The sequence below is a fragment of the Dermacentor silvarum genome, chromosome 1 (genome assembly GCF_013339745.2).
Source record: "Dermacentor silvarum isolate Dsil-2018 chromosome 1, BIME_Dsil_1.4, whole genome shotgun sequence".
NCBI lineage: Eukaryota > Metazoa > Arthropoda > Arachnida > Ixodida > Ixodidae > Dermacentor > Dermacentor silvarum.
Genome location: NC_051154.1, coordinates 289,638,331 through 289,653,787, shown reverse-complemented (window position 1 = coordinate 289,653,787; position 15,457 = coordinate 289,638,331). Strand labels below are relative to the sequence as shown.

Here is a 15,457-nt window from a genome sequence, read left to right as displayed (position 1 = left end):
AAGTTGTGCGCGTTGCTGGTGCTGCTACATGTCCAAGTTTATACAGCTGATAAAACTACTATCCTTACTCCGTATAGCTCTCTATTAATTTGCTATCGCAATTTATGCTTCGCCTTCCGGGTGAAACTGCGACATTTTTATTATCACTTTTATGCATACAAAGTGCAGTGGTGTAGCCCGAGGACTACTGCTTGCAACCTATCCAGTTAGTCCCCATTTAACCCTAGCAACTTTATGTGTAATGCGGTATTTGTTTAGTGTATAGCAGCGTTGCGGAATGGGTGCCCCATTCCATTCAAATTCCATTCCGGGGAATTAAAACTTGCCGCAATTCCATTCCTTTTAATTCCTCGAAATGAAAATACTTAGCCCATTCCCACTCCGGGAATGGCCAGGCAGTTCAATTCCATTCCTGTAATTCCTCAATAAGGCATCTTGATAGTTTTGTCGAGTTAACGTTGAACGCACCATAGAGCTGATGCCATCAGACACGTTAAGAACTGCAAAAATACGTAAAACACGTTACCAAGGTCAAGGGAAAGTAGCTTGGTCACAGATCTCGCACAGTACGATCACCCTACAAATTCCCATAGGGGGAGTTCTCCCGCTACCTATAGTATTTGCATGATCAGTTTGTTTTAACGGCTTTTGATGTTTTATTATTGCTTAACCTTAAATGTGTTAATGCTGAAATGACGTAGCATATAATATTTTTATGCTGAAAAAAGTAGTGTTCACGAAGACCTTATATTATGGCGTCGTCAAGAGCAGCGTTTCAATTACCGGGCACAAAGCTGCATCCAACGATGAAGGCCGACGTTATCTTCGGCTGGCTTGCTAGCCCTTTCTCTTGTTGGGTGTATTCGTGCTTTCTTTTTTTGGGTGTGTTCGTGCTTTCTTTTTAGGTGCCGAATCAAATTAGATGAAACTCCGACTACAGCATGTATAGTTTCGGAGTAAAGCTTGCAGCGTGCAGCTTGTTTGTTTTCTTCACGGTTAATTTTAAAAAATGTTTCCAATGTGCCATGTTGGCGGACTTACTGCGTGCGTGAGCCGCTGGGCGCAGGAGCCAGTGTGGCAGTGCGTTATGGAAGCGTTCTTTATTTGCAATATCAGGCTGGAAAGGATGTCGGCAGTGGTAGCACAGAAAGCCGAGGGTGATGCTCCGAAGCATTGTCTGGCATTCACAGTATCAGCGAACTACTAAATGAACCATTGGGCTTCTTTAGCCGCCAACAGATGCCAGCGCAGCGGCGGCGCCACCTGTACCCCCCCCTCCCCCCAACCTCTCCCCCGACCCTAGAACAGAGCTCCCTAGAACAGAGCGAACATGGGTTTTCTTCGGCGCGAATCGTCACGTCGGGGCTCGAGGAGGCGCCGCCGTGGCCGCAGCTACCTTGGCTCTCCTTCTTCGGCTGGCTTGCCGAACCCACGCTTTCAGAAGTTTATTCTCTCTCTCTCTCTCTCTGTATGGAGGGAAAAGGCGCACAGTTCATCGTGTACGACTGTGTGCTGCGCTGACCTGCAGACCTTTGTCGACAGAGTTTCGGGCAACGGAGCCGTTGTCTAGGCAGGGGGGACAGTATTGCAGAAGAGTTGAGGGGGGGACAGGAGTACGAGGTGAGACGGCGCGTAAGCTGGTATGCGAAAGCTTCGCGCCAGCGTCAATACGCATTACAACTTAGAGAAGCGCTTTCTCGAATATGCGTCCCAGTTGCCGACGGCGACAGAAACAAAAAAAGTCGCAGTTTTGCCCGAAAGGTGAATCATCGATTGCGATAGCAAATTAGTGGGGAGCTATACAAAGCAAGGATAGTAGTTAAATGGGCTGTATAGAGTTGTAAGCATTCGCTTACTAACGAAATAGGCAAGCACGGTGTCACGCGCGCACAGGTAAACATGAACACATCTCGTTCGATGACCACTGAAACTCGCTGTGAAAACGCCGGAGTGAAAAAGCGCGCCAGGAACCGCGGGCAAATTGACCTTCGCGCTGTTTTTCATCTCGCTTCAACGCGAACTAAACGTCGAAAGTACAGCGCATACGAAGCTACCGGCAGTCGGCGCATGCACTTTGTCCCCATTGCAGATTGCTTTGAAGATGAATCCCGCGTGGGAGCGCACTTCTCCCACATCGCAGATCGCTTTGAAGATGAGGCCCGCGTGGACGCGTACTTCGCCCACATCACCGATCGCTTTCAAGATATGGCGGCCGCGCGGCCGCGCTGTGAGCAGCAGCCGACGGCGCAGCATGCCCCCCCCCCCTCCCTCTCTCTCCCTCTCCGTCGCCTCGCCCCCGTTAGAGTGACCTAGAATTGGAGAGTGGCCGGAACGAACGTCGAAAAGTGAAGCCAAATGAACGTAACGCCACTTGGGGCGCTGCGATCGGTAGCACACAGCCCACCGTGGCTCAGAGGTAGAATGTCTGCTTCCCAAGCAAAAAACCGGGGGATCGAATCTCGGCAGGACACAATGTTTTTCCGTTCTTTTTACTACTTCATGCATAGATTTTTTTATTCTTTATACTGCTGCTTAACACTTGCTTCCGTTGCTATGCAATGCAACAAAAAGTAAAGCAGAAGCTGTAAGAATATTAACAAAATAACAATGTTTTGCAGTGAATGATGATGATGATTTATTGGCATCCCCTTTGAAACGGGGCGGCGACAAATAGTCACCTAGCCTGCTTGATTTAATCAGGAATACTATACATGTTCTTTATCTAGCATTTTATTGCGATACCAATTATATGGACACTCAAAAGCAGATTTCTGCCGTCGGCGTCGCCGTCGCCGTGAGGTTCCGTATGACGTCAATGGAGATGAAATCGTCGCCGCGCGCCGAACGCTGTATGTGCGAGTAAAAGGGCGCGAGGGGCGCGCACTTTCACGGGGAGTGAACGCACGGCGGAGAACAAACGCGCGTTCTGCTCTGTGCTCCCTTAAGGGCTGCAGAAGTAGGCGTCTCTTTCCTCCTTTACAATCACCATATATGTAGAGCAAACGCGCCTTCTTCTGACGCGCGAGAGGCCGTGGGGGAGGGGGAGGGAAGGGAGGCGACGTTTAGCTGCGGCACCAAGTGCCTATTTATATCAGAGGCTCCGGCAACAGTCACCAACGCCACACGCATTTTGAGCGAACGCGTGCAAAACGCCGACGGCGTCGACAATAGTTCTGCGTGTTGCCGGTGCTGCTGCATGTCCAAGTTTATACAGCTGATAAAGCTAATATCATTACTCCGTATAGCTCTCTACAAATTTGCTATCGCAATTGATGCTTTGCCTTTCAGGTGAAACTGCGACAACTTTTTTGTATACCTCTCATTATTTTTCTTTTTCAAAAATTTACCTTGTACCGCTGCCTATGATTTTAAGAGATCAGGTCGTATCCATCTTTTCCCTGCTTTTTTTCCACCAGTATTCTAATCGTCTCTTGCTGATCTCTGCGGCTGATATGTTTATGTTTCGTTACACTTTAAACCCAAGCGATTCTGGGAGTTGCACGTTACCTACGGTTCTCGCTGGGTGGATCCCGTCGCATTCCATTAGGATGTGCTGAGTGGTCCCTGGATCTTTACTGCAGCATACACATGCCTCATCTAGTTGCGAATATTTGTTCCGGTATGTTTTGGTCCTTAGGCATCCGGCTCGAGCCTCAAATAGCAAGGCACTGCCCTTTGTGTTATCGTACAGATTTTCCCTTCTAATTTCTTTCTTCTCATTCTTGTAAATCTCCATTGTCCTTTTCGTTTCCATTCTTTGCATCCAATTCACGGTCTATATTTCTCTCACTTTCTTTCTGATGACCCCTGGTTGTCTATTTACAGTTTCGATTATCCTGTACTTGGTTGCCAACTTCCTTGACCTCTTCCTCCATTCTGTGTCCACGCTTTTCATGTAGAGATACTTGTGCACTTTAGCCGCCCATTTATTTTCATCCATGTTCCTGAGCCTTTCTTCAAAACTAATTTTGCTTTGTGCTTCTCTGACTTCAAAAGAGGCCCAACCCTGGTGACATGCACTGCCTCATTTGTCGTATTACCGTGTGCTCCCAAAGCCAACCGGCCTACTGATCTTTGGTTAACTTCCAAACCCGCCAATATATCCGATTTTAAGCATATAATGGCATTTGCGAATGTTAGCGCTGGCACCATTACTCCTTTCCAGATTCCACGCACCACCTCATACTTATTGTGGCCCCACAGTGCTCTGTGTTTCATTATTGCTGCATTCCGCTTCCCCTTTATTTTCAGATTATCTTGGTGGTTGCTTGAGTAATTCTTTCCTTCGTTTATGTGTACGCCGAGGTACTTATATTGCTTCACTATGGGTATTACTTGCTGTTGAATTGACACCACGAAGTTACTCGTGTGTTCATTAAAGATCATAACCCCTGATTTCTCTGTGCTAAACTTAAGGCCTAGATTTGTCGCTGCGTTCCCACAGATATTCGCAAGTATCTGTAAATCTTTTTTATTGTCCGCTAGTAGCACAATGTCGTCTGCGTACATCAGTCCAGGGACCTTCTGTTGCACCATTTGTCCATTACGCATGTAGGATAAATCAAAACCTAATTCGCTGTTTTCCAGTCATCTTTCAATGTCCTTGACGTAAAGCGTGAACAACAATGGTGACAGAGGGCATCCTTGCTTCAATCCTTGGTGAATTCCCACCATTTCATTTCCTTTTCGGCCTTCCCATGCCACTTGTACTTGGTTGTCTCGATATATCTCCCTCAGCAGCTCCACGAAATCGTCATCTATGCCTTCGTATTGAAGAATATCCCACAACAATTCCCTGTCTACGTTGTCATAAGCTCCTTTAATATCTAGAAATGCTATCCATAACGGTCTTTTCTGAGCTACTGAAATCTCTATGCACTGAGTTAGTACAAACATATTGTCTTCTAAGCGTCTGCCTGGCCTGAACCCATTCTGTAGTTCACCCAATACACCGTTTTCCTCCACCCACTTCGACAGTTCTAATTTTATGGCTTGCATCGCCATTCTATATACCACTGACGTTACTGTAACTGGCCTGTACGAGCTCGTCTTATCCTTATCTCCTTTGCCTTTGTAGATGAGATTCATCTTGCTTTTACGCCATCCAGCGGGAATATTCTTTGTTCTAATCACTTGCTCTATGGCATTAGTCAGCAGTGCCTTGCTTTTTTCGTAAATAGCCGACTGTTGGCCACAGCGTTTTCCGTCATGTAGACTGCTGTCGCCAACAGTCGGCTGGCCAAAATCAGTGCCGTGTCGGCCTAGTGTGAATGAGCCTTGAGCGCACAGCGGAGCCTGTCAAGCAGGCGTCGGCGGGGTTTTGTATGCGTGCAGTTCTCGGAGGCCATGCTTTGGTTGAAATACTTTTGTTGATTCCCATGAGGTGGCGCTGCAAACACTATCGTTCACTTCAAAACATTCTTATTTTGTTATTATTCTTACAACTTCTGCTTTAGTTTTTGTTGCATTGCATAGCAACGGAAGCAAGTGTTAAGCAGCAGTATAAAGAATAAAAAAATCTACGCATGAAGTAGTAAAAAGAACGGAAAAACATTGTGTCCTGCCGAGATTCGAACCCCGGTTATTTGCGTGGGAAGCAGACATTCTACCTCTGAGCAATGCCTCCTTTACTAGATGCCTGCCGCGTCGCTCGCTTTCCCATTGGAGCGGAGGTTCCCGTAGTTCAGGGTGGTCGCGGAGAGACGGCGCTCGATGCCGACCCTACTTTCTGTTGCAGAGGAAGTGACGATTACGAGGCTGGGACGCGCTCGACCAATGGCTTGACGAGAGACCGCGGGTCCGGCCTCCGGGATTTCAACAGACGCCGCTGTAATCTCGGAGGCAGGGTGTCGTGGTTCAGGTTTGGAGCGGCCGCCGCAGCTAGCGCTCGCAGCCGACCCCGGTGGAGGAGAGGAAAGAGGAGAGGGGTAGGAACCAGCTTCTCGGCTCACGCGGCAGGCATCTTCTAAAGGAGGCATTGCTCTGAGCCACGGTGCTACCGATCGCAGCGCCCCAAGCGGCGTTACGGTCGTTTGGCTTCACTTTCAATGCATTGAAAATGCCGCCGTTCCGGGCACTCTCCATGTTCTCGTACACTCTACCCCCGTGCCTCGCACGCGAAAGAAGAACGCGCGCTTCCGGCCTGCCTTCGATCGTCCCTCGCGTGCGCTACATTGAGCCGCGATTGCCGGATCACCCTCGAACACTTTCACTCGCAAACACAGCATACGGCGCAGGGCGACGATTTTATCGCCATTGGACATTATACGGAACCTCAAGGCGACGACGACGGCGACGCCGACGGCAGAAATGCGCTTGGAGTGTCTATATGATTGCTATCGCAATAAAATCAAGAAGTGAAGGGTGGGGTGACAGCAGGCGTCCGGGGCGAATGCGCCGCCGAGGTAAAAAAAAAATCACAAGGCGTAATAGGGGGGAGGGAGAGTATGCCGCCGCCGTAGTTCTCCTCGATGGACAACAACGGCATGACAAACTTCGGAGCCACTCAGTCTATAAGGACAGAATTGTAGTAGGCGCGTTGCTGATAATTGTACCGTGCTTGTAATCAGCCAAGCCATTTTAAAAATACTGCTTTATTGTTAAATTCGAGGTTTTCACTTACTACTGTTTGAACGTGAGCTAGTTGGTTGTTCGGCATATTTTGATAAAAAACAGCGCATAGACGAAAAAGCGCTCTATTTACGAAAAAAGACGTCATTTCATTCCCATTCTATTCCGGGCAAAAGGCGCTTAATTTCATTCTCATTCCATTCCTCCAAGCATTGTCGCTATTTCATTCCCATTCCATTCCGGTGTCGCTAAAATGTCGAATGATTCCGGAGTCATTCCAATTCCGGAGTGGTAACTCCGCAACACTGATGTATTGTGGCTCTACTCCCATGCGTCACGCTAGAACTAGCCGCATCCCACGTATGTGCCTTGACTGCCGTGCGCGTTTAGCGGCCTCAGCTTTAAGTGTGCATACTTTCCTGCCATATGCAAAAGCGCAACAAAACGCAGGCACAGTGTGGCCAAAGACGTAATTGTTTAGTAGTAATAAGAGACGACAAACGCGGTGGTTATTTAGAGCAGTTACATGCAAAAAAATAAATGTATGATGGCGATAAGGAAATGTACGTGTGCGTGAGGCAGGCCTGCAGAATAAAGTATACCTGCACCAACCAGTCTTTACATATGCGCAAAGGAACCTTAAAGTTTATCGCAGTAGTACTCAAAATTTCCTGCAGCTGCAATATTCTTTCATCTTGTCACAGGGGCATTTAGACTCTATGACGTGGACAGTGACGGCTTCATCACCCGAGAAGAGATGTACAACATCGTCGACGCCATTTACCAGATGCTGGTGAGAAGACAACTGCATGAGATCTTGTTTGAATGCACGAATTTTCAATCAGGTGTTCGTCCGCGCGTGTGTGCGTGCGAACTTCATGACCTGCCTTTTTTTCTGATATTGTCTCTGTGGCCTTTATTCTGCTCAGTGCCGCCTTTTGCTATGCATGCACATTTATCTATCATTAAACGCCAACATTATACTTATCCGTAAGAAGGCAGACGGTAAAGAGTTGAAGAATTATAGACCCATTTGTTTACTCTCAGTATTGTATAAAATATTGACCAAGGTAATTTCAAATAAAATCAGGGATACACTTGACTTCAGTCAACCAAGAGAACAGGCTGGCTTCAGGAAGAGATATTCTACATATCCATGTCATCAGCCAGGTAATATAGAAATCTGAGGAATACGATCAAGCTCTCTAATGGCTTTCATAGATTATGAAAAAGCATTTGATTCAGTAGAGATACCAGCAGTCATAGAGGTATTACGTAACCAAGGAGTACAGGATGCATACGTGAATACATTGGCAAATATATACACGGATTGCACAGCAACCTTGGTTCTCCACAAGAAAAGTAGAAAGTTACCTATCAAGAAAGGGGTGAGGCAAGGAGACACAATCTATCCGATGCTATTCACTGCAGGTTTAAAAGAAGTATTCAAGCTCTTCGACTGGGAAGGCTTAGGAGTGAGGATCAACGGCGAATATCTCAGCAACCTTAGGTTTGCAGATGAAATTGTCCTATAGTCAGCAACAATGGGGACGAATTACAGCAAACGATTGAGGACCTTAACCGAGAAAGTGTAAGAGTGGGGTTGAAGATTAATATGCAGAAGACAAAGATACTGTTCAATATCCTGGCAAGGGAACAAGAATTCAGGATCGCCAGTCAGCCTCTAGAGTCTGTAAAGGAGTACGTTTATCTAGGTCATATACTCACGTGAAAAAGACATTTATAGAATAATTAAATTAGGCTGGAATGCTACGGCAGGCATTACAAAATCCTGACTGGGGGATTACCACTGTCGTTGAAAAGAAAAGTGTAGAATCATTTATTGCGTTCTAGCGGTGCTAACATATGGGGCAGAATTTGGAGGTTAACAAAGCTCGAGAACAAGTGAAGGACCGCACAAAGAGCGATGGAATGAAAAATGTTAGGCCTAATGTTAAGAGACAGGAAGAGCGCGGTGTGGATCAGCGAACAAACAGGGATAGCCGATATTTTAGTTGACATTAAGCGGAAAAGGTGAAGCTGGGTAGGCCATGTAATACGTAGGATGGATAACCGGTGGACCATTAGAGTTACAGAATGGATACCAAGAGAAGGGAAGCGCAGTCGAGGATAGCAGAAAACTAGGTGGGTTGATGAAGTTTGGAAATTTGCAGGCGCAAGTTGGGAATCGGCTAGCGCAAGACAGGGGTAATTGGAGAGCGCAGGAAGAGGCCTTCGTCCTGCAGTGGGCATAAATATAGGCTGATAATGATGATGATGGTGACTATCGTTTGTCGTTTCGTCGGTTTCGGTTTAAGAAAGCACTTTAAGAAAGCACTGCAGTGGACATAAATATAGGCGGCTGCTGCTGCTGCCGCTGCTGCTGCTGCCGCTGCTGCTGCTGCTGCTGATGATGATGATGATGATGTATTCAGTTTACGTGAAACGTAAAAGCCGACGCCACTTCCAGGTGCGAACATTTCATTACAACCTTGCAAGAAGAAAGAACTTATTATTTTTCGGTTTGGATCTTGGTATATGGTTCTACTCTGCAGGTGCCTGCTGCGCATGCTGTGCTTTGAAATAATTCCGTTAATATAAACACCACGTTTTGCAAAAGCCCAGTGGTCGTATTCCTTTGTTTCCACGGAAGTAATGAAGAAATCTGTTTGAGCGTAGAGGCGATCATTAGGCGCAGCCGGCAATCGTGGCTTTGCTGGTGCCATCTTGCGACGCACTCATCAACCATAACGCGCTGCAGAATATCTTGAGCTGCAAAGCTCTTTGAAAAATACTACATGCAAAAGTACTTTCTAGATGCCTACGTCGCTGTCAACGCGTTTATTCCGTATGATGAGCGGGAATGCAATCATTTGTTGCTTTTGGGTGCTTTGTTCAAAGGCACTGCCAAAAGATGACGCCACCAATGCTTCTGTTCGCGTCCTAGATCTTCCGGTATTTCCGATATACGTCTATACGCTAGTACACCACATATAAGTCAAATATCTCTGCTTGCACACGCAAGTGAAGTCATGCTACTCGTCCCGTCAAGAGAACATCAAAAAGCGGGACGCATTTGACTTTCTTTTCTTTTTTCTTTCTCTTACCCCCTTTCCCATCACCTGCTCTCAATAGGGAAACCAAGCGAAGGAAAACGCCGAGGAGTCTCCCCGGGAGAGGGTGGACAAAATATTCGAACAACTGGACAAGGTATGCTGCACGCGGATTGCTAACGTACCATCGTCCACACACCTGGGTAGTGGTTCGCGTATTCGGATCGGAACTACGAGGTTAACGGTTCGGGCCATCAACCAAATCACCGTGGGGAGCCAAATACTGCGCCGAAACACGGGCTTACTGGGGCAACGATGTTTGGAGCACCAACAATGGGGCGTTATCGAGAGCCCGATGAAAACCAGTCGAGCGAGATTGGCCGAGCTGGTGCCTTCCTGCATGCGTGGTGCAGGCTGACTTACTGTTCCGACCTGCATGACCGAACGCATCTGAAATGGTATAGGGTCTTTGAGGGCGTTCTGTTTTCTCGCCTCGATGTTGGCTGCCGCTGCGAGGCCGGCCCGCCAGAAACGGGATTATCCTAGAAATTTGGCACATCGGCCACTAGCGTCATCTGTCAGCGGCGGATGCAAAGCGGTCATGTCACTCGATAGCGAGCGTTTTTTTTGTTATTATTACTACTAGTATTATTTTATTATGTTTGATTCTGAGTGTTTTAATATCACTTCAATTGCCTAACTTATAGGACATTCCCTAAATTTATACCGAAAACTCTTTTGAGTTCGATAACCACATTTTGTGTATGTGCAGCAAAGTGTTTCGAAAACTGACATCACAGAAATGCGTCTTCATTCATGTAAATAATTCTACCGCCATAACCATGCACTAGGAAGCACGCATGGCACACTTCAAGTACGGCTTCATTCCGCAAAGTCGCTTAAGTTCGATTCTTCGAGAGGGAGGAGGAGAGAACAAATTGAGAGGGCAGGGATGTTAAACAGGAGAGCGTCTGGGTGGCTATCCTACGCTTCGGGAATGGGGATAGAAAGATTAAAGAGAGGAGGGGGGGGGGGGAGAAAAGACGCGATGAATGCATGAACGCAATGTTGCAGCGATTCAGGATTACCGGGCCACGTGCGCTTTCTGCGATCGTCTGTCGCCCCGAGAACACGTGAAATCTGTGGAGCTGGTATGTAAACAACGTCTTTCCAGAAGACGAGAAAGTGCAGGCAGCCTATATTTACAAAACAACTGCGGGGCACACAATTGAGCGTGATACACATTCGCCCCCACGCCGCGGAACCGCGATGAACCACCCACGAGATGAGCGTTTCACCATACCGTCATCACGGACTTCGCTGGAGCGTAGAAGGAAATCAGAGTGCACTGAAGAAATGCAATTTTAAAGCGTTCCTTATCGCGAACGCCTGACGAACTTTAAAAGCTGTGCTGTCACCTGCCCAATTTTTTCAGTATATCTAGTCCGAGTTTCGGAAAAATAAAACGCACTGAAGATGAAAAAGGAATGAAGCGGTACCTCGAATTAACTTCTATGATCAATTACTCATGGCGCCGAGCGTCTAACCGATATATATATATATATATATATATATATATATATCTACGATATGCACTTGCCAATGGTCCGCTCATGCATAAACAGGGGCTCAGCTTACACCTCACCCTTGCCGAATTAATATTGCATTCGCTTCCGACATCCGGGTATTTCCTTGAAGGACTGGACGTGGAACAACCACTCGGCCACATCTTGCACGTGCTCGGCCGGTGGGGAGGGTTGGTGCGCAACGGTGATAGTCACTAGATAACGCTGCTTAAACAGCCATGCCCGTCTTTCAAGAAATGGTCTCATGAAAAATGTGAGCATCAGGAAGAAAAAAAAATGCAGAAGAGTAAAACGTAGAGTGCGCACGCCAATCTCTAAACAGCGAGACACTTCATATTACAGGAGCTAAACATATGTCACAGCGTTAAACGCAGATTGGGCAGTTCCTGAGTAATAATGCTACCAAGAAAGGTCAGCAATGCGACCACACGAAGCCAGGGTACAAAATTACAACTCTCAGCAAGTCTATTGAACTCGCTTTCTACATCTTTAAAAAGACATTCTCGGACGGACCACTTGCCAGCGGATATTCTTCTTCTCCTGATACGACAGGGCGAGTACAGCGAGTTTAGCGTGTTGGTTGTGCAAAATTTGATTTATTTTTCGGGCAAACTTAGCGTCACCCTCCAACCGTGCCCAGAGAGCGTTAGTCAAGACACACGTCTCTGAATCTGCACCATAGGTACCGGGACGAAGTTTTTCACACATCGCGGAAGGCTGTAGATGCTAGGCACTTATGGTGCCACGAGACTAAACTGACAATATTAAAAAAAAGAATACCAGAAAAAAATGGACATATCATTTTAGTTAAAGCACCACGGGTATAGAGACGTAGTGTATATTTGCAATAAGGCTAAGCATAGCAGTTTTGAATCTGACCGTGTTGCGGGTTACAGCAGAGAGAAAGATGCATTTAAAGACATTGTACAAAGTTGTTATTCAGTTCAAACAATGTACAGGTAAAATCGGCACTTGGCATAACAAAAGCCATTTTCCAAAATTCTCGTTTTCCAGCAAAAATGGAATGTGTGCCACAATCGCGAAAAATACGGTAAAATGAACATTTTTTATATACACTGGCAGGATAGTTAGCCATGCAACGTTATTTAATTGATATATAATTAAAGGAGAGGTCCTTTAATGATGCCGGCTACTTCTATTACAGGGCAAGGAAAGTTTTTCATTGGTATAGGTGCAGCGCACTAAGCGCGCATGTGGATGGAGATGAAAGGACGTAATACCAAAAGGCGTTGAACAGTCGACCTTCTGATCTTGGGCTTGGTTTGTAGCGATTCCGTAGTTTCAGAGAATGGATAATAGCGTTCAATTGATCATACTGAACGACTGTTTTGCCATAACTAGGCCTATTCGCCATGCATGATGAAGACATCAGTTCACTCTACGTCGCAGGTCCATCTCCAGCACCGCTTCAAATGTCCAAGCCCCTTGGGGGCCAGGTTCAAGAAGAAATTGCAATGCATTGTTTTGCGCGCTCGCCCCTCGCCATTAGGAGCATGCCAGGACGCACAGTTCAGACGGCGTAACTGGCGTACCCTTGCAATGCGCACAGCTTCGGCGCATGCATTGCGTTTCGCCTAAAAGACGAAAGTGGCATTAGCAGACAGGCATTACCATTACTTCGAAAGACCAGCTCACACGTCGCAGGTGCTCCGTTCGCAGTGTTGGTGGAACACAAGGCCATTTGTATTCCCTATGCTGCATAGGAAAACGCCTTGCTCCCGCGTGACCATTGCCTAGCGGGGGATATGTCACCTGCTTAGCAGTCATAAAATCGTGAGAGAAAAGGTGTAGCCGAACGTCACCAAACAACACGACGTAACATCACACCGCTGGAAGCGCGATTAAACGCGCTTGCTTGCTTTCCAGCAACTATCCAGCGTTTGTGCACCTGGTCCGGTTCCTGCGCGTGCTTTGCCGCAAGAGAAGTTCGCACAAGCGCTCTTTGCACTCACGAAAAGTGTGGGCACTTGCTATTGCAGTTACTGACAGCCACCCTATACTGCCTATTTTGACATACGCAGAACCACGACAACCAGCTGACCCTGGACGAGTTCAAGGAAGGCTCGAAGCAGGACCCCAAGATCGTGCAGGCCCTGTCTCTGTATTCTGCTTGAACGGCCGCTTCCTTTTCTCGCTCGCTCTCCCCTTGGGCCTACGCACGAAGAAGACGACTACGACAGCCAGCAGCAGCAGAAGCAGCAGCAGCAGCAGCAGCAATACTAACTTGCCCTCGGAGAGCCGCCTTGCACCCTGCTCTTCCTTTTACCCCCTACACTGTTTCTCTTCCCCAGACCTTACTTACTTCTTTCTTTCGTCTGGCCTCGTCTTTCCTATGCGTTGTGCCGAGGGGCGGGTTTCCTTTTGCGAACGGTAAACGACGGGCGACGGAGTGAAGACAGCTGCATCCCGACGGCCGCAGCACTGACGGCGCTGTGCGGCGCCGCTGAAATGCGAATCCGACCGAATCGCCCGGGTGGGACAGCCACCCGAGCGTTGAACGACCCCGTACAGTCGATGCTGACGGGCGCAGGGAGAGCGTATTTGTCATATCTTCGTTTGATGAAAACGACGCACCATGATAGCTACAGAACCCACTCGTCTCTACCCTGCAATCGCTCCTCGGTGTTCGCCTCACATCTGCGTGAATAAGTTGATACTTAGCTCATCGCTGTATATAGCAAAAGTAGAAATCATATCCACACTCCCCACCACCCCTGCTTCATTTTTATTCTTCAGTAGTGGCATCCTAAAGCGGCGCACGTAGGCGTAAAATAACGTTCTGCGATGCCTGTCAGATCGCGTAATTTTTTTTTTTTTTTTACAGTCCGCGAAAGTAGCCCGTACTTTTTTTTTTTTTTGTCTTGCAGTGCCCAACTGCGTGAATCTGGCAACGTTAAAACGTATCAGAACGAAAACTGAGTAAATGGTCGATAAAAATAGGGTTATAACTAACAAAATCAAACTGCATGTCACGTCAACGTGTCTGCGCCGGTCGTCGTCGCCGGTTACAACTATTAAGGCTCATTCACACCGGCGACTGACAGTGGTCGCGCGACCAAGTTGGTTGCAAAACGACCAGTCGCAAATGGTCGCAAATGGTCGCTTTTCTCGAAAAGCGACCATTTTGGGCCAGTCGCTCACTGCGCGATTTTTCAGTCGCGCGACCGTGGTCGCAAAGCTGCTCAACCAATCAGCGCCGCGCCGAAAGTGATGTGTGTCGTCGTCCACGCCAAATGCAATGTCCGCGTCACGATATGCAGGCTAGAAGCCGGTAATTGGTGTCTTGTCTTGTGATTCTGGGACGCAGCAGTTGCAGCAACGTGTCGAATGTACGTACGCGGTCGCATTCGCGGGAAGCTAAACAGCAGGAAAAGAGAGCACAACACAAGCCCTTTTTCCAGCTGCCGTTCGTTGGATGAGCACGCCACCCAAAGGTGAACAGCGGGTCAACAGCTTTGCTTTAATATTATGCACTGAATAACACGCAATGCGAACTAGAAATTACAACTTGCTCTCTCTCGATAATACTCGTTGTCATGCGCACAAAGTTCGGGCAGGAGGCGGCTTGCGTGGCCGGTCACTTCACACGAGCGGAGGCACGGGCGCACCCACGAGCGTCGCGTTTTCTTCGGAGGCTTCCGCGCTGCCACAGCTGACACCCCGGCGGAGCACATCAGCACAGGGACGGCGTCTTCCTGTTCGCTCGAATCAAAATCCATGGCTGTTGCCGGAACGCGAAACCAATTTACACAGTGCCAGCGAAGTGCGCGCTAACTGCGTAGATCCCTAGAATTCTCGCTGAAGAGCGAGAATGTCCGGAATTGCGACTTGCAGGTCGCGCTCAGCCGGGCTTGCCGGTGTGAACATCAGTCACCTTCGGTCGCTTTTTGTTCGCGAGTCGCAAATGGTCGCGCGACCTCCTCAAGTCGCCGGTGTGAATGAGCCTTTCGCGAAAAGTCATGACTCAGCCGCTTGCTGATTTGGTACGCGCAAGAACCATTGGGGTTATTGACTTGCTCAATTACTGCACCTTCTTGCTTTATTACATACTAGGTTCGGTGTAAGTTTTTTTTGCTTGTTTCTTTTATACTTTCAATTACTTATTCGCTTTCGCACCAGCCTATTCAGCAGCACTCGACCTTTTGTTTTTCTTGAATGTGATATTAACACTTTTTTTGGCTGCAGTAAGGAAAACGTGACGAATTAAAGCTGCGTCTAGTGGTTCCA

The 15,457-nt window shown here is 47.7% G+C and overlaps 1 protein-coding gene across 1 annotated transcript in view; it reads left to right on the top strand.

Annotated features, from left to right (window-relative positions):
- The window catches only part of LOC119437208 (frequenin-1-like), a 283,793-nt gene extending 269,978 nt beyond the window's left edge, over window positions 1–13,815 (top strand). Inside the window, exons 6-8 of the mRNA XM_037704258.2 lie at window positions 7,275–7,363; window positions 9,706–9,780; window positions 13,252–13,815. Coding sequence (XP_037560186.1) covers window positions 7,275–7,363; window positions 9,706–9,780; window positions 13,252–13,344 — 257 coding nt within the window. The 3' untranslated portion in view covers window positions 13,345–13,815. The remainder of the gene's footprint in view (window positions 1–7,274; window positions 7,364–9,705; window positions 9,781–13,251) is intronic.
- Window positions 13,816–15,457: the final 1,642 nt, after the last annotated feature.